General features: G+C 39.9%; 1 protein-coding gene and 1 long non-coding RNA gene across 2 annotated transcripts in view; one reads left to right on the top strand and one right to left on the bottom strand.

The window, feature by feature from the left end:
• The window catches only part of PELI2 (pellino E3 ubiquitin protein ligase family member 2), a 205,064-nt gene that overhangs the window by 166,898 nt on the left and 19,907 nt on the right, over positions 1-18,259 (top strand). The window contains exons 3-4 of the mRNA XM_055437392.2: positions 10,602-10,703; positions 17,550-17,747. Of these exons, the coding sequence (XP_055293367.1) occupies positions 10,602-10,703; positions 17,550-17,747 (300 nt within the window). The remainder of the gene's footprint in view (positions 1-10,601; positions 10,704-17,549; positions 17,748-18,259) is intronic.
• The window catches only part of LOC148776432 (uncharacterized), a 51,901-nt gene that overhangs the window by 32,554 nt on the left and 1,088 nt on the right, over positions 1-18,259 (bottom strand). Inside the window, exon 2 of the long non-coding RNA XR_016038184.1 lies at positions 14,641-14,832. This is a non-coding gene — a long non-coding RNA (uncharacterized LOC148776432). The remainder of the gene's footprint in view (positions 1-14,640; positions 14,833-18,259) is intronic.

Here is an 18,259-nt window from a genome sequence, read left to right as displayed (position 1 = left end):
TGGACAGGAAGGCCTGGCGTGCTGTGATTCATGGGGTCGCAAAGAGTCGGACACGACTGAGCAACTGAACTGAACCAGATACGTGTGACCCCCACCCCCTCAATCCTTCTCCAGGGACCACAGTGGTCTTTACTGCCTAGGTCGTCAGCAGCTCTGACATCTGCTGTGTGGGCATTGAGATGGGGGAAGCTCCAGAGTTCTGCCTTGTACTATCAGGACTGTGCCCCTTTCTTGTCCTCTCCTGCTTCCTAGGAGCTGCCATGCAGTCAGTGTGGGGTGATGTCTTTGGAAAGTGTGCCTTTTCAAAGTCACCATTAGAAACAGACCACAACTAATGGTGACTAGTGCACACGTGTGATTGGTAATGTAACCTGTTCATGTGTCTAGATGTGTGTCCTCTGTGGGAAAATTGCACATCATCCCTATTTTGCAAAAGACAGGAGACAAAATAATGGAAACGGGATTGCACGTTAGGATAGCCTAATAGATTTATACAGACTTGGATCTGAACCTGTCCCTCGTTCAGCACTTTGTGGTAAACTTAGAGGATATAAAAGTCACTAAAGCATCTTTGCCCTGAGATAGCTCTAACCTTCCTGGACCCAAGACCAGCACTTGTAAGATGACAAAACTGAGGCATGGAGCATTTAAATAACCTGCCTAGAGTCCCACAGCTGGTCATCAGTGAAGTAGGAAACCCGCCTGATCTGTACTTTTAGCCATGCAGGATACTGCCTGAATCAAAGATTGATTCAAAAAGACAGGAGTTCCTGCCCTCAAGGAGGTTTTCTTTCCATCAGTGTAAGTGGTGTACGAGTTCCTGGGAACAGATCACTACAAGGCACGTCAGCGTGTTCCTGCCCAGCTCTCCAACCACAGTGTGTCATACTCTCTGAACTATATCGGGTCATCTCCTGTGATTGGTACCATGACCAAATCCCGCTTCAGTGTAATTAGGAGTGACTCCAAGTTAGAAACAGGTTTCTGCTCAGACATCCTCTCTGGCATCTGTGTTTGCTGGATTGATTGACCGTGTCTGCCCCAGCCCTGTGCATGCACTAGGTTCTCTGCCAAGGTTTGTGGAATAGCTCAGTGAGCCAATCCCAGACGGGCGTGGGTGTGGCCCACTGCCAAGTTCAACACCATTGCCTCTAACAAATAGGCTTATCATTTTGATTTATTTTATGAAACACTGTTGATTTTGATGAAATCCAAGTAGGCATTGTGTGACTTTCTAATCGTAGCCATGGTTTGGGCACTCATTTGAAAGATGGCTCCTTGAAAAGATAGAATATTTTAAAGAGTATATTTATGCAAAAATAAATTATGAATTCCCTTTAGCCACCTACTCTCTTTAGAAATAGTACTCATGCATATTTTTTACATAAATTGACAAGGATGGCAGAGATCTCATCTTCCCCGTAGCAATCTGAACCAGACTGATTGAGGATTTATTGCCTAATTATACTTGTCAGCTTGACATAAAAGTCATTAGTTCTGGAAAAACATGTTTTTCAAACCAGGATTATCTCTAATTAATACGGTCAATATCTAACATGTATTTAAAGCTAAACAGAACAGTAATCTCTAAAGCCTGTGTTATGGACTACAGGAAAGTGATGGCTCCAAGTACAGGTTTATATTTGAGGAGAGACTCTGCTTTGGATACAGTGTTGTGAATGCTACTGACATTGACCCATTCTGTTGATAAATATAAAGGTAATAACAGATGACTTCTGTGAAATGGTTCCAGTGAGTGAGTGACAAAACTAGAATCTAAATCTGGGACCCAGATTGTGGCTTTTTCCTCAACATCCGAACCCACTGGCCATTGATCTCTGCAGTGTCCACACATGGTCTTATTATCCTTTCCTAAAGATCCCCTAGAGAAGGGAATGGCTACCCACTCCACTATTCTTGCCTAGAAAATCCCATGGACAGAGGAGCCTGATGGGCTACAGTCCATGGTGTTGGGTTGCAAAGAGTTGGTCATGACTGAGCGACTAACACTTTCACTTTTCAAAGTACATGTAAACTTGGAAGCTCAGCAGGATAAACCAAGTAGTCATATCGAGACAGCCATCTGGCGTGAATATTCCCTTTTGCCCCGTGTTCAGGCATGTGCTGGATTATCAGTGGATGTTGCAATGAGGCAAAGCAATGCCAGAGACCTATAGGGCAGCTACACTGTGCCCATATGTGCTGGTACCCTCCAGTACCCACCCCCCACCTATACTGCCCCAGCATCGCACAGTGGACATGGTGCCCTGGGTAGTAAAGTCATTCATCAGTTATTTCCAATATGCTACAGAGTTCACAGCAGACTCATTCATCTGCTCATAAATGTGCACTTTTCTGCTCTAAATACCAGAAGGTGTTTTTGAACAAAGAAGGTTACATTCATTGGCCCAGTTCAGTTCTACCCCAAAACAGATTCCATTATTAAGTTTTTCTATGTCAATTAAAATGTTGTTTCTATAGCAGTCCACCCTATCACAGAAGGTTTGTATTTATAACCAGAATGGTTAGGAAAGGTCACTGTAGTTATTTTCCATTTTATCAGTTCCTTTCTGCAATAATAGTTTTGCATAGTTATGTATTTGAATTGTACAATGGGCTGAAATATTAACTTACAAATTAGAATGAACAGTTAAAGTAGCTTAAAATAAACTTGCCTAAAACATGGCTGGAGAGCCTGTACTTAATCTCCTGTGCCTTATTAAAGAGTGCCGAGTTGTGGACATCGTCTAGAAGGCTACAGAGAACACAAGCTCATGTTATGTTTCTTGGTGGGACCCAAAAGACAAACGGGTCTCTGGCTCCATGAGTAGACTCTTCAGGACATTTTTAGGCTCGTCCCCATCTGACGGGTTGTTAGAGCATCTCTAACTTCTTCGCTAGATGTTTCCTTAGAAACTGAAAGACAGGGTGTGGTGAACAGCATCACAGAATGTCACCAAGTTCGGACACGTGGTGCAGAGCTCTTCAGAGCAGCTCTGTGAAAGCTTGAGATTTATCTGGAAAAGGTTCTTTTGATGCCTAAGCCACACCTGGTGTCTGGCCCTCTACTTTGGCAGGCAAAAACAACACTAATTCTGTCTATTCACAAGAAGAGAAACTATAGAGGCTGCTGCTGCTTTCAAAAACACACTCATTGGATTTAGTCTGATGCTGTGTGGCAAAAGAGCAGTAATCAGCTCTGTAGTAGTCATCATCCTGGACGTCTCAACAAGGGGGATTGTTGAACCCTTGTTCGTTTGGTTCTGAGATACAGCAACAGAAGTATGCTGTGGATTTGAAGAAAGAGAATTTCATTTCACTGGAAACTCAGACCCACACCACCCCACACCACACACCACACCACACCACACCCCCTTGAATAAGGCTGAGTCTGGCTGAGTAAGACAAGCCCTGTTGTGTACATAATGCGTGTGATTTGCCAGAGTTGGACATCATAGCTTCCTCAGTGACACCTGCAGACGTCTGGTTGATGGTGTTGTGTGCAGTGTGTCTCTCACTTTCTTTTAACCTGATAACTGAAGATTATCACAGTAAAAATAGATATTTTTTCTAGCTACAAACAACCTCTTAATATGCACTCAGGAGCCTTTGAAGGTGCCATCAGAAACACAACCCCTGTTCTCTGTAAAGGCACTGTGCTATCTATACCTGTCCCATGCCCTGAGACACACAAATCACCTTGATGCCTTATGTGATAAGTCACATAAGACAGAAAAGATGCTCTTGCCCCAGCAGGCCATGAAAACTGATTGGCTCAGCTGTCATTAGTTGTATAGCTAACTGCTGCAACACTTGGTGGCTTAGCGAAAACCATTTGATATTGTTCACAATTTTGTGGGTCAGGAATTTAGGAAGGGCTCCTGTGAGCAGTGTCTGATCGAGGCAAGTGCTGGGACAACTGGTACTGAACAGTCCATCTCTAGGGTGGTTCCTTCACTCACATGTCTGGGTCTTGCTTCTCCATGGCCTCTCTTCCATCATATGGCATTTCAGTCTCCAGGACTCTCCTCGTAGCTTGGACTTCCTGTAGTGTGGTGGCCTCCGGGGAGTTAGGTGTCTTCTGTGGTGGCTTAGAATGCCAAGAGCAAGTGTTTGAGGGCAGCAAGGGGAAGCTACAAGCCTCCAAGTGTCACCTGTCATTTCTGCTGCATTACATTGGTCAAGTAAGTTACTACGGGCAGCCCAGATTCAAGGGAAAATGGATTAGATTACACCACCAATCTCCAAAACCGAAAGTTATGGGCTATAAAGGAACTGGTTGTAAAAATCCTTTGAGGAATAAATCAGTTTTGCAATTACTGGTTGCCAACAGCTACTTTGAGGAGAAAAACTGAAATGTCGCACGTTGTTCTGCTTTGTATTTGATCTGTGCCTTAATGCAGTAAAATCAGTGAGCTTGCCTTTGACTCATGGTTAAATTTTAAGTATGAGGGTAATTTGTTATTGTTTAGTCGCTAAGTCATGTCTTTGTGACCCTGTGGACTGTAGCCCGCCAGGCTCCTCTGTCCATGGGATTTCCCAGGCAAGAACACTGAAATGGGTTGCCATTTCCTTCTCCAGTGACAGTAATAATTAACTGTATATGGACAACAGTGGCAAGAGAGGGCTGAGAGATGACACGAAACTTTTTTTTTTTTTAATATTTATTTGGTTGCGTCAAGTCTTAGGTGCAACACACAGGATCTTTCATTGGGGTACAGGGACTCTTCTGGCACATGGCTTAGTTGTTCCACAGCACATGGGATCTTAGTTCCCTAGCCAGAGATCGAAACTGCATTCCCTGCTTTGCAAGGCAGATTCTTAACCACTGAACCACTAGGGAGGTCCCAACATGAAGGTTTTAAGTATGATTGGTTGGCATATGGTTACTCTATTGACTGAATTAGGAAACCCAGGAGGAGACAAAGTTTGGGCTAAAAAATATAATGATGCTTTACACTGCAAGTAGCAAAATACCCAACTTAAGCACCCTAAAGCCCTTCATTTTTCTCCAGCAGTAGTCTGGGGCAGATATATATCAGATTTAGCTCAGCTCAAAGATGTCAAGGCTCAGCTTGCTTCACTGAGTCTTTTGGACTTCCTTTCATGTTGAGTGATGACCATCTCAGCTCCAGCCATCCCTTAATCATCGTTCATTTCTTCTATTAACAGAAAAAGGAAAGAATTCTCTCTTGACATCTCCCAACCCAAGAACTCCACACCAGATTTCTCATAAGTCCCATTGGTCATGATTGGGTCACCTTTCCATGTGCTAGCTTTAGAGGAGACTGGAAGAGCTGGTTTTTTCATTTTCAGGCTTTTTTGTAAGCAGCCAGCTCAGCTAGCAGGGTGAAAGGCATTAGGTAGGTAACCAACAATGTCTGCCTCTGTGATGAATATCATTTTCTCTCCCTACACAGTTGATAAAGTCTCACTTAGTAACCTTATAAAGCTTGAATTAAATGGGCTGAATTGTAACTCTAATAAATTAGTATTTTCTAGAAACCAGTTAGTTTCTCTTTGGGCTTTCTCCCTTTTACTTTGTGATTGAACATCAGTCCTACTGCTTCTTAATAAAAGATTAGATTATTTCCCTTATACTTTAAAAAATTGATTGAAAGATTTTTGGCTTTCATGAATACATGAATCCATCTCATTAATTTCCTTTCTGATATCATTACATATTACATATCTTTATTCAGTTCAGTTGCTCAGTCATGTCCAACTCTTCGCGACCCCTTGGACCACAGCACGCCAGGCCTCCCTGTCCATCACCAACTCTCAGAGTCTACTCAAACTCATCTCCATTGAGTCGCTGATACCATCCCACCATCTCATCCTCTGTCGTCCCCTTCTCCTCCTGCTTTCAATCTTTCCCAGCATCAGAGTCTTTTTCCAGTGAGTCAGCTCTTCGCATCAGGTGGCCAAAGTATTGGAGTTTCGGCTTCAACATCAGTCCTTCCAGTGAACACTCAGGACTGATCTCCTTTAGGATGGACTGGTTGCATCTCCTTGCAGTCCAAGGGACTCTCAAGAGTCTTCAACACCACATATCTTTATAAGTGCCCTATAAAGGCTTGTATATAGGGCTTCCCTGGTAGCTCAGTCAGTAAAGAAACTGCCTGCAGTGCAGGAGACCTGGGTTCAATCCCTGGGTCAGGAAGATCCCCTGGAGAAGGAAATGGCAACGTACTCCAGTATTCTTGCCTGGAGAACTGCATGCACAGAGGAGCCTGGCAGGCTACAGTCCATGGGGTCGCAAGAGTCAGACATGACTTAGTGACTAAATCACCATATATGTATATAGGGGCTTATAGTTCAGTCGCTCAGTCATGTCCGACTCTCTGCGACCCCATGAATCACAGCATGCCAGGCCTCCCTGTCCATCACCAACTCCCGGAGTTCACTCAAACTCATGTCCATTGAGTTGGTGATGCCATCCAGCCATCTCATTCTCTGTTGTCCCCTTCTCCTCCTGCCCCCAATCCCTCCCAGCATTAGAGTCTTTTCCAGTGAGTCAACTCTTCACATGAGGTGGCCAAAGTATTGCAGTTTCAGCTTTAGCATCAGTCCTTCCAATGAACACCCAGGACTGATCTCCTTTAGAATGGACTGGTTGGATCTCCTTAGAGGAAGACAATTCTGTAGACATTGTGAACCTTGTTTTTTGGTTTTTTTTTTTAAACTTTTTTGGTAAAGTCTGGAGGCTTGGAGGACTCTATCATTTAGTTGGAGTTGAACCAGGAAAACCAACTGTTGCTTTTGCCTGGATGTCAGCGGATAACTCAGCTGAGCCAAGCCTGTGACACAAGTAGAGTAAACCCAAATAGTAAAGGTCTTCAGCTGGGAAGAAACAGTTCTGACTCAGAAAGGGCCATGGTTTGGGCATCTGAGCAGTGCATAACTTTCCTAAGCTGGATAAAGTTGGAATCCTTTATTCTCTGGATCTGTAATTGTCTAATCTTTAATTGTCAAATTGTGATATTTTTTAACCTGAAAAAATTCTCACGTAATAAATTTGAGCTGAGAGTGTCATTGTTGGTACCTTTGCTAGTGAAAGGTAAAGGAGAGGTGGAGAAGACTTGAGGAAAGACACTGCACGTGTCATCTTGAATCTGTAGCAGTTCATTCACTCATCTAACCTTCCTTGAACGCCTGCCGTGCTCTCAGTGCTGGGGGTGGAGACCACAGAAAACCACACCCGTCTTGGAGGCACTGATAGTAACCTGACACTGACACGGTGTCAACCACCTTCCTTCCCCATCACAATAGAAAAGTGAATATGGCAGATCAGTATTGTCTGCCAGGCAGGTTGGTTAGGCTGGTTCCCCTTACCATTTTAAAGATCTTGGTCTCTGTATTTGAATGAGTGTAGTGAAATCTCTTTGTATTATAGTAACTGTGTTTGTACTGAATTCTGTTGAGTACCAAGAGAAGGCCAGCCTTACCTACTCTCCATTCTGATATTTCAAAAATAGATCTCAAAGCATCTCGGTGCCTTAGGGAAAATGTTAATTTCCAAAATACCTGAAATGATTGATTCAAGTCAGTGAATATGTAACTTTCTAGAAACTGTCTTTTTGAGAGACATATCTTAAATATTAAAATTACTGCTGAGAAAAAGATACTTTTCTAACCCAGGAAAGTTTAATGCCTCATATGCAGAGAGAAAGCAAAAACTAATGCCAAGTTTATTAAACTCATCTCTTACCTTTCCTTAAACCCTCAAGTCTGGCCCAACTCTAGACTTGAACGCACAGACAAAATCATGTGAGCCCTGATTCATGGCATCAAAGCCAAGTGGACGCTTTCCATTATTTCTGGGGGGCCCACTGGTGGCCAGAGGTGGCCTGGGTTTTGACTGACACCTTTTGCTCCAAACCTCAGTCCTGGCTTAAATCTCCAACTTATTTCTCCAGGACTTAAGTCCTGGCCAACTTCTCTCCATGCTTCTCCCCTCTATAGGTACAGCATATTGGGTGGGGCTCTTTTCAGGAAGGCCTCCCCTCCCCACCTAGCACTCACAGAGGGAGACCCCTGCCAGACAGGAAGTGATTTAGGTAGGTCACGGGGATATGAAGTTCCTCAGCCATCTCCACCACAGTGGGGAGTTCATCACCTTCTGGGACTTGTTCCTCCTTGTAGGATCTCTTTTCCCATTTCTCCATCTTCCCTAAATCCAGAAACTTCCAAAACGGAGCTCTTGTTTAAAACTTTCTTAATTAAATAGTCTCAGAAAATGTGTTTTCCTATTCTCAAAGCATTCACCTTTCCTAAGACTGGTGATCCACATTGATAGCCACATTTGGGAAACTGGAGGAAGTCTGAAATTGTAGTTTGTCTTTAAATAGGCTCATCATTCAAGGTGTCCTGAATCAGCATTTAAAGCCTCGGGGGCCCCCTTGGGCAGGGGCTGGTCGAGATCTTTGGTTCCCCTGGTTTTGGTCTGTTTCCAGGAGTGGCACTGGGCTCACGCTCCCTATAAATAGCCTTATTCTCTCTCATGAAAGTCTGGGTCACAGGAGTAGTTTTAGAATGAAACACTCTAGAGGAACTGGGCCCAGAAGCAACTTAGGGCCTATAAAATGCCTATTTCCAGAACTTCCCAGAGTGGTCCAGAAGCTGCACTAGTTTATGGGGTGAGCACAGCAGGTCTTCCTGGGCATTGATTTCCCAGCAAACTTGTAAGAAATATTTAAATGTTAAAACTACAGCATGTTAAGGAATAGAATACAAACTTCAGACCGATTTCAAGGTAAGATGTTTCAAGCATGAGAAGCTTCACTTCCAGGCTGCTGCTGCTGCTGCTAAGTCACTTCAGTCGTGTCCGACCCTGTGTGACCCCACAGATGGAAGCCCACCAGGCTCCCCTGTCCCTGGGATTCTCCAAGCAAGAACACTGGAATGGGTTGCCATTCACTTCCAGGCTACTTATACAAAAATGTCCAACCTTTTTAAAGGCATTCTGTTCCGGCATTTGTTAACTCCTTCTTTTGCAGATAATTTGCAAACTACAGTTATTTTGTGTAGCATATGTGCCAAAGAAGTTGAGTTGGTGTACTTATAAATGGAAAACCTAAATGCAATAGATACTTTTTAAGGAATCCTAAAATAAGTTACTGTATAAATAATCACACCCTGGTTATCAGTTTTGTAACCCTGAGCTTAGTAAAATATTTCGAGTGGGTTTTTTCAATTAACTGTAAACATCTACTTATCTTAATTGGAAATATTTCTTTATTAATTTGATTTTGAAAAAACGTCACATATCAATAACCACTGATTTCATGTGACTGAGCAATTAAAATTTAAGATTTATTACTGGAGTTGAGTAAAAAATATTTCTTTAGATCCCTAATAATATTAAATGTATAAATTATTATTTCTAATACTTGCATTATCTTCATGACGCCCGTACAACAAAACATCAATTCAATGATGACGTCCTTGAGGGCAGCTGATTAAATAACCATGAAGTTAACCAGGCTAACTTCAACGTTGATTTGTAATCTTATACTATTTATTACTATAAGCAATTGTATTAGTTAAGTGTAAATGTTCAGAGTGTATTTTCATTAATGTGCTATATATATGTCTAGCTACTTCCAAATGTTTAGTCTTTCTTGGCCTTCATACAGTGTGATCATTCAATAAATGTTTAATAGATAGGCTTATTAAAGTTTTATTATATTTAATGTAAAACATTAGAAATGAAGATAAATTAGGTTAAAGTGGAATGGACAGTGTAATTGAAATAATCTGGAGTAGAATTTAAATAAACTTCTTTTGTTAATTTGGAAATTTAAAACTATGTGACCACAACTTAAGACATAGTAAAATATATCATTATGGAGGAAAAAAGAACAATATTGTATTATTGGTTTCTAGATTCACTGAGCGACTGAAATGAACTGAGCTGAACTGAAACCAAAGACTATTATGTTTTTAGTCTAGTCTAAAAATAAAGGTGATGAAACTAAGCTAAGTTAGATGAAACTAATTTAGCTACGTTTTTAATTAACTCAAAAACTATCTGGATTAAGCAACTGCTTATACAAGATTTAGATAAGATGTAGATCAGAGTATAATATTCATTGGCTAAAATAGTACATTATTATATGCAAGTTTTAGTGGAATATTTACTTTTTTCCGATGATTGTTTTACTCTCATTATAATCCCTATCATGTAGGAAAAATACCATTACAAAATGTTATTGAGTTACCTGTTTCATTGTGAAATAAATTAAGAAATTTTAAATCATGTTAGTCTGAAAAATTCTATTACTGAGTTAAGGTGACATGGAGAAAGTATATGTTTTTCTAGGGTTATGGTTAAATCAGAGCTTGGAAACTAGTAAATTAACTTTGATTTGACTTAAGTAAAATATTGTTCCTAGTAGGGATGAATATTTGGTAAATCCAGTCTTGTGAATGTGGATTCTTCTGTAATTCAGGGCATAGCAGGATCAGGCTCTGGTCTTTAGGAAACCACTAGCTTGTGCTGGGTTTTGCTGATAGAGTGATGTTTCTTAACTCTAAGCAGAATTGTGATAAGTTGTTGAAATTTTAATGAATTTTTATGTATTTTCTTTCATTATCAGGCTATCAGCTGCAAAGGTCAACACAGTATATCGTACACTCTGTCAAGGAACCAGACTGTGGTGGTTGAGTACACACATGACAAAGATACGGATATGTTTCAGGTAACATCTTTTTTCATGGAAATTTTTACCATGTTTTTCCTTCGATTCTTCATTTTGAAACATAGAACTCCTGGCACAGTAGTGTTTGGTGATGTCCAAGGGGAAAAGGTGGAGATAATATTAAAATTATTCCTGTTTGGTTTTCAAAAGACTAAGGAAACAGTTCTAAAATTGCAAAAAGAAATTATAAAGACTACATTCTCAGATCTCAGTGCAATAAAGAGAGACTCTAAAAACAAGAACAGAGACTTTTAGAACCAGCTGTATTGAATTATAGCCAATTAACAATGTTGTGATAGTTTCATGTGGACAGCAAAGGGACTCATTCGTACATATACATATACATGGGCTTCCCTGGTGGCTCAGATGGTAAAGAATCCACCTGCAATGCAGGAAACCTGGGTTTGATTCCTGGGTTGGGAAGATCCCCTGGAAGAGGGCATGGCAATCCACTCCAGTATTCTTTCCTGGAGAATCCCCATGGACAGAGGAGCCTGGCAGGCTACAGTCCATGGGGTTGCAAAGAGTCAGACACAGTTGAGCAACTAAGCACACACACATATATATATATATTTCCCTCCCACAAATTCCCCTCCCATCCAGGCTGCCTCATAACATTGAAGACAATTCCCTGTGCTATATAGTGGGTCCTTGCTGGTTATCCATTTTAAATATAGCAGTGTGTACATGTTGATCCCAAACTCTGTTAACTATCCATTCCCCTCACATCCTTCCCCCTTAGTAACCATAAGTTTGTTCTTTAAGTCTTATTTGTAAACAAGTTCATTTGTATCATTTTATTAGATTTCATATATAACTGATATCATATGATACTTTTATTTCTCTGCCTGACTTACTTCACTCAGTATGACAATCTCTGGGTCCATCCATGTGGCTGCAAATGGCATTATTTCATTCTTCTTAATGGCTGAGTAATATTCCATTGTATATATGTACTACATCTTCTTTATCCAGTTTTTTGTCACTGGACATTTAAGTTCTTTCCATATCTGTTGTGACCAGTGCTGCAGTGAACATTAGGGTGCATGTATCCTTTCAGACCATGTTTTTCTCTGGATATGCACCCAGGAGTGGGACTGCAGGGTCATACAGTAGCTCTATTTTTAGTCTTTTAAGGAACCCCATACTCTTCTCCATAGTGGCTGTACAAATTTGCATTCCTACCAGCAATGTTGGAGCTTTCCCTTTTCTCCATGACCTCTCCAGCATTTACTGTTTATGGATTTTTTTGATGGTCGCTATTTTGACTGGCGTGAGATATCTCAGTGTAGATAAATGATTTACATTTACCTAATAATTGGCAATGTTGAACATCTTTTCATGTGCCCCTTGGCCATCTGTATGACTTCTTTGGAGACAGGTCTATTTAGGTCCTCTGCCTGCTTTTTGAGTGGATTGTTTGTTCATTCCTACTAAAGCACATCATTGCTTTGTCACCAAAATAGCAAACGTCAGCATCTTCATATTATTATAAAACCAATTTTGGCTTCAAGGACCTGGGCCCATTGAAAAGGTCTTGAAGACCCTCAGAGGTTCATGGACCAACTGAGAAATACCGAATTTTACTATACTAACCTCTTAATTTTATAACTGAGAAATTTGTGTCTTTGAAAAGAACATTAATTGGGCAAAAACAGCATTGGTGGCAGAACCCAGATTTAAGTCTCCTCAGTTCTCCATTCTCTACGTAATACCTACTCAATCGCTTTAAATAAGGTGAAAATTTATTAAGAAAACATAACTCATTTGTTATTTTTACTGAAATAATCTCATTCCTTTTGCAGACTAACTGGACATATTGGAGATTAATGTCAGATTAATCTGAGTGGAATTAAGCAACTCTTAGAAGGCCCTAAAAAAATCAAGCTGATTTTAATTTTTTCCTCCTTTTAACAAGTTTATGTGTCTAAATTCTACCACTGAAAGAAATAACTGAGCAAAAGCACTGCAGCATTCGTATTTCTCAAGTATGGGCCTTGTTGCTGAGGGCTGTTGATTTTAGCCACTACCCATTGAAATGACTTCTAGGTTAACTGAGCATTTAAAAGCAGACCATCAGACTGAATCAAGAAAGGGCCTTTTGCTGCATTTCCAATAGCAATCAGATAATAGGCTCAGAAGTCAGAAATATTATTGTCTGAAAAAGTCAAACCTAGATCTAAATTTAAGAAATTAGTTAAGACTGATAAAATATGTTAATATAGTCAGAATAAGATCTTAGTCATTATTTTCTAGAATAAGGGTAAATAAAGGGAACAAGAAATGAGCATAGGTATTGAGAAAGTAGAATATAAAGAACACAGTTTGGAAAAGGATTCAAAGGCAGTGATGAAGAGCCCCTAAAAGGGAAGGCAGTGATGCCATATTCATTCTGATCATGGGGGTGAGGAAACTGGCCAGGTCCTGAAACCAGTATTAGTGGTCAATTTCCCCCTCTGGCTTCTAAGTTTCATATGCTTCACAGCTAAGTGCTGCAATGCCTTGTGTTTTGATGGGGTTTTTTGTTTGTTTTTTAGTTGGTTTATAGTAGTTCTAGATGGTAACATTTCATTAGCATCTATGTAGTTGAAAAAAATGTTGGACTGTTTTAAAATTATTTCCTAAAACATTGTACATGTGTGTGCATGTTTGTGTATGTGGCTCACCAGGTTCAAGCTCACTGTCATAACCTTCCATTGATGAGTTTTATTCCTTGAGCACCTACTATGTGTCAGATCCTCATCTAGCCACTGGAGGTAGACAGCTAAGGCTTCCCTCTGATGGAACCTACATTCTGGAGTAGACAAAGAGACACAGAGAAGCAAGCACTACAGCAGTGCCAAGGCCCCACAGCAGAGTGAAGGAGGAAGAAAGTGGTGTGAGATGAACTCAGAGAGGTAGACAGAGGCCAAGAGGGTAAGGGGCTTTTAGGCCAAGTAAAGAGTTTGGGTTTTATTCTAGGAGTTTGGGGGAAACTGTTGGGGGATTTTTTAACAAAGAAGAGATAAAATTCTACTTCCAGTTGGTTAAGATATCTCCAAGGACTGTCCAGAGAAGAACAGGAGGCAAGTGTGAAAACAGGGAGAAAGATTGGAGGCTGAGGTGATGTAAACCAAGAACGAGCTGATGGCAGCTAGAGCTAGGGTGGGGAAATGTGGAAGGACTGATGATGTGTTTGGAGGAAGAGTTGATAGAATTTACACGAGGTTAAACATGAGTGTGGAGAAATTGAAGATTCAAGGGTGACTCGTGGGTACTGATTTTTAGCTTGAGCAAACTGGGTGCCAGTCATTGACATAGGGAACCCAGGGCTTGAAGAGGATCCAGGTTCTGCTGGAAACATGTCATATTTGAGATGCTTATTAGACATCCACATGGAGACTGTATGTGCTAGTCTGAAGCAAAGAGAGATATCAGGACTTTGGGGCTAATAAATGGGATTTGATGAGATAACCTGGGGAGAGAACAGAAAGAGAAAGGGGCTGTTTATCAGCTAGCCTGGAAGGGTTTCATCAACTTAATACCAGGTACAGATGTACCAGGCCTGCTGAGAGCATGATGATGGAGTGGCTCAGGAGTGGGTTACTGGATGAGTAGGAAACAGAGGTAGTAACTAGTTTTTCAGGAAGTATTACCAGTAGAATGAATCAGAAATGGAGCTCTAGAATTGCTTTCCAACAAAGGAAAGCATTTTTAAACATGAGAGACTAGTCTAGAACAGTGCTATTCAGGCTGCTTAACCAAGCAGCAAAATGTCCAGGATGAGGTGAGTGAGGAAGTTGAAGGAATGTATTTGAAAACTTGTAATAGTAGTTTGACATTCCTGAAATATCAAAGCGGATGATCATTTTTCTAATACTGATTTTTGTTATATTTGAAAAGATATTAAGTGACAGGTTGAAATTTTAAAAGCAAACCAAAAAAACTAGTCCTTTACCTCACAGTGCCATAATTTGAGAAGCTCCAGAATGTTTGATGACTGACCATATGATCCAGTTAGGAGAGAAATGGATGATTCAGCAGAGCAAGGGGCCAATGTCAGGAGCAAAATCCTTGGGAAGGGCACAATACTGGGCTGCCTAGCACCCATGGAGAGATTGGTTGTGGATACGTGCAGCAATAGCTCATCCTAGTAATAGGAGGGAAGTGAGAAAATAAGGTTACAGATGCAGGGACACAGGTAGGATTGATTTGTCCAGAAAAGATGAAGGAGGCCCTTTCAGGTGTTTCTATACCACTGTACCTGTACTGACTTTGACTGACAACCAGGCAAACCTAAACTTTTCTCATATGCATAGACAACTGAAACTGCCATATGATGCTGTGTGTATCAGTCAGCAGCAGGGAGAAAAATTCTCCCTGTGCCTATTATATGAATATCAGATGGAATTCAAATACATCATGGCTGGTCCACATGACTAACCTTAAAATAATGTAGAATTGATCCAACAGTCAGAGAAAGGACAGGCTCCAACTCTTCCACATTGGGTGAGTTTTCATTAGGAAAGTGGCCTCGTCCCCCTGCCTCTGGCAACATGAGGTTTGTGTCCTAAATTGTAGAAATATACTAACACTCTACAAGTTAGATTTAAGTGGAAGAGAACTGATAAACAAATATTAAATGACCACTCGGGTAAGTATCCCAACTTGAAATAATTGATCCTAGCAGTATGTTCCGGTTGGAATAAAATGTCATGTTTTTCAGGCAGTTTCAGTTAATTCATCAAGACATTAATTTAATACACAGGGAATGGCCTTTCTTGAAGAGAGTAATCTCTGTAGACAAGGAACAGTTGTGTGACATTCTGCTGGAGTGTGGTTTTAGCTTTGAGCTTTTAACAGAGCGTGAGAAATCTTTGCCCTCTTCCATGGAGGTGACAGAAATTAGGTCATGGCCTGTGTCTTTGTGAGAGCTCAGGGGTTTGTGTGATGACCTGGCAATTTTAGAACTTTTCACATTTTACTCCTGAGCTTCAATGGAATAGAGGTTCCAGACAAATTTGCTCCTGAGTTTGGCATAGTCTCCTGTGTACTTTCTTATATTTGTAAAATATTTTGCAGTGTATCTGTCACTTTTCTAATTTAAAAAATTAAAGTAAAATCAAACAGCAAGACAAATGTTGTATAATATCACTTATATGTAAAATACGAAAAAAATTCAGAATCATAAAAACGGAAATTAGGATGGTAGTTACAGGGGGTGCAGGATTGGGAGATGCTGGTCAAACACTGCAGGCTTCCAGCTGTGAGATGCGTTAAGTTCTGGGTATGTAATATACAGCATGGTAATTATAGTTAATAATACTGTATTATATACTTGAAAGTAGCTAAGGAGGGTAGTTTAAAAAAAAAAAGCCTGAAAAAATCAGAGCAGTCTGAATCAGTAGAGCTTCTGAGTTACACATCCAGCTTTTCAGTGAACCTAGCAGAGGGAAGATTCTGCAGCTTTAGAAAGATGAATCGTAAAGTTTATAATCTAAAGTTTATGCTGCACTTTGTAAAAAGGTGTATGTTTTCTAAACCTGAAATCCATATGTTTAGGATAAATGCATTTATTTAAGTTTCAGTGAACCCACTGGTTTAGTTTATTCCAGGAACATTTTAATAGGACAAGAAATTAAGCATTGTTTAAAAAAAAAAGAAAATAGATGTCTGTTGTCTGTTTTTCTCAATGCTTATACTTTAGGTAGAATTTTGAGATCAGGATAAAGATACCTAGGAAATTGAATTTGGGGGCCTTATATACGGAGTTGGTGATGGACAGGGAGGCCTGGCGTGCTGTGATTCATGGGGTCGCAGAGAGTCGGACACGACTGAGCGACTGAACTGAACTGAACTGATATACGTATGTATCTTGGAGCTCTGTGTGTTCCTTCCACTGACAGCTTCAGAATCAGAGTCACTGCTGTTAGGAGAGAACATTAATATCATGTTTGACAAGATATTGTTTACATATAAATTATTTTAAGACATATCTTTAGCATATATAACATTTATTACTGTTTCCTAGTTAGAGATTCATAGAACATCATTACGTAGACAATTTAGTATTTTGTCATGAGGACTTCCATACCTATAACAAATATTTCCCAGGACACAGCAGTATCTGTCTTATTTGGATTTAGTGAATATGAAAAAGCTTTGTTGGAACTCTTAAGATCATGCTAATGAAATATATTCTTTCTGGCAGCATTTAAACTTACCAAGGAAGTAAGCCAATAAAATATTATTGTCAGTTTTTTACACTTTGCCAGGATAATTCTTTAAAATTCAAAATTGAACTGTTATGACCAGCATTTTTAAACCTTTCATATGACTGTATCTCAAGTTTTGGGTTGATTTGTATAGCCTTTTACACCATTCTCACACTGAGGAAGGGAAACGGGAGCTGTGTCATGAGTCTCAGGTGGATTCATTTAGTGTAAAAAACCAGGCCCTGGTGTCTGAAGCCTGGCAAGAGTAGGGGAAACAGGGCTTTAGTTTGCTGGCTGCCTTTAAAATCTTGGTTTGTTTTTTCCCCACTTGGAAATACAAGAGGGGAAAAAGGAATGTTTTTCTATGACAGTAATAAATTATATTTCTACCTGATCATACACCTGTTTGGGGTGAGATGTATTTTCTTCCAGAATAGAAAATGGAGCTTTTTTCTTAACATTTAAAATCTGATGGTTGGTTACCATAACATCTCCCTTAAACAAGAGAAGGAACAGACTTAAGATTTTTTATTCTAACCTTCCTAGTAGAGATAATGAATATTAAAGGATCCTGAACACTTATTTCATGTGATGAATATGGTGACATATTTTTGGATATGAGTGGATCATGAGTATAATTTGATTTATTTAGGTGGGCAGATCAACAGAAAGCCCTATCGACTTCGTCGTTACAGACACAATTTCTGGCAGTCAGAACAGTGATGAAGCACAGATTACACAGAGCACCATATCTAGGTTTGCCTGCAGGATAGTCTGTGACAGGAATGAACCTTACACAGCACGAATATTCGCAGCTGGATTCGACTCTTCCAAAAACATATTTCTTGGAGTAAGTACTATTAATCACTACATTGTTTCTAGAAAAACACCCATTATCATCATATATATAACATTTAATTGTGGCCAGAATATTTGCTTTGCAAAATGCATCTGGTTTTAGATTTTGAAATTTTCGTTTTCATGAAAAACTTATTAAAAATCTGAAAATAATGGCCATTACTTGTTATATTTGCCATATTAAGTATAAAATGTAGAGTGACTTCTTAAAAGTATGTATATTACCGCATATAATGTATTTATAGTAGATTTAAGGGGATTTATTTCAGAAGGAAAAACAAATGATCAGATCTAGATAATTGGGGTTCAAAAGAAAATGTTCATTTATTCATTCAAAAATTTGCTAGCGTTTACTTTGTTCCATATTGGGAGTTACAGACGTGATATCACAAAGAACAAAACTAAAACAGAGACTAAAAATATCTCTCTTCATAGACTGTCCATGTAAATAAAAAACCCACAGTTGTAGTGAATATCCAGTTTTAATATAGTCCCTTTTTGAAT

This window comes from Moschus berezovskii, chromosome 9 (genome assembly GCF_049115385.1).
Source record: "Moschus berezovskii isolate FMDL1 chromosome 9, NW_MosBer_1.0, whole genome shotgun sequence".
Classification (NCBI taxonomy): domain Eukaryota; kingdom Metazoa; phylum Chordata; class Mammalia; order Artiodactyla; family Moschidae; genus Moschus; species Moschus berezovskii.
Note: the sequence above shows the minus strand (reverse complement) of the source record. Positions and strands in the feature narration are given on the sequence as shown.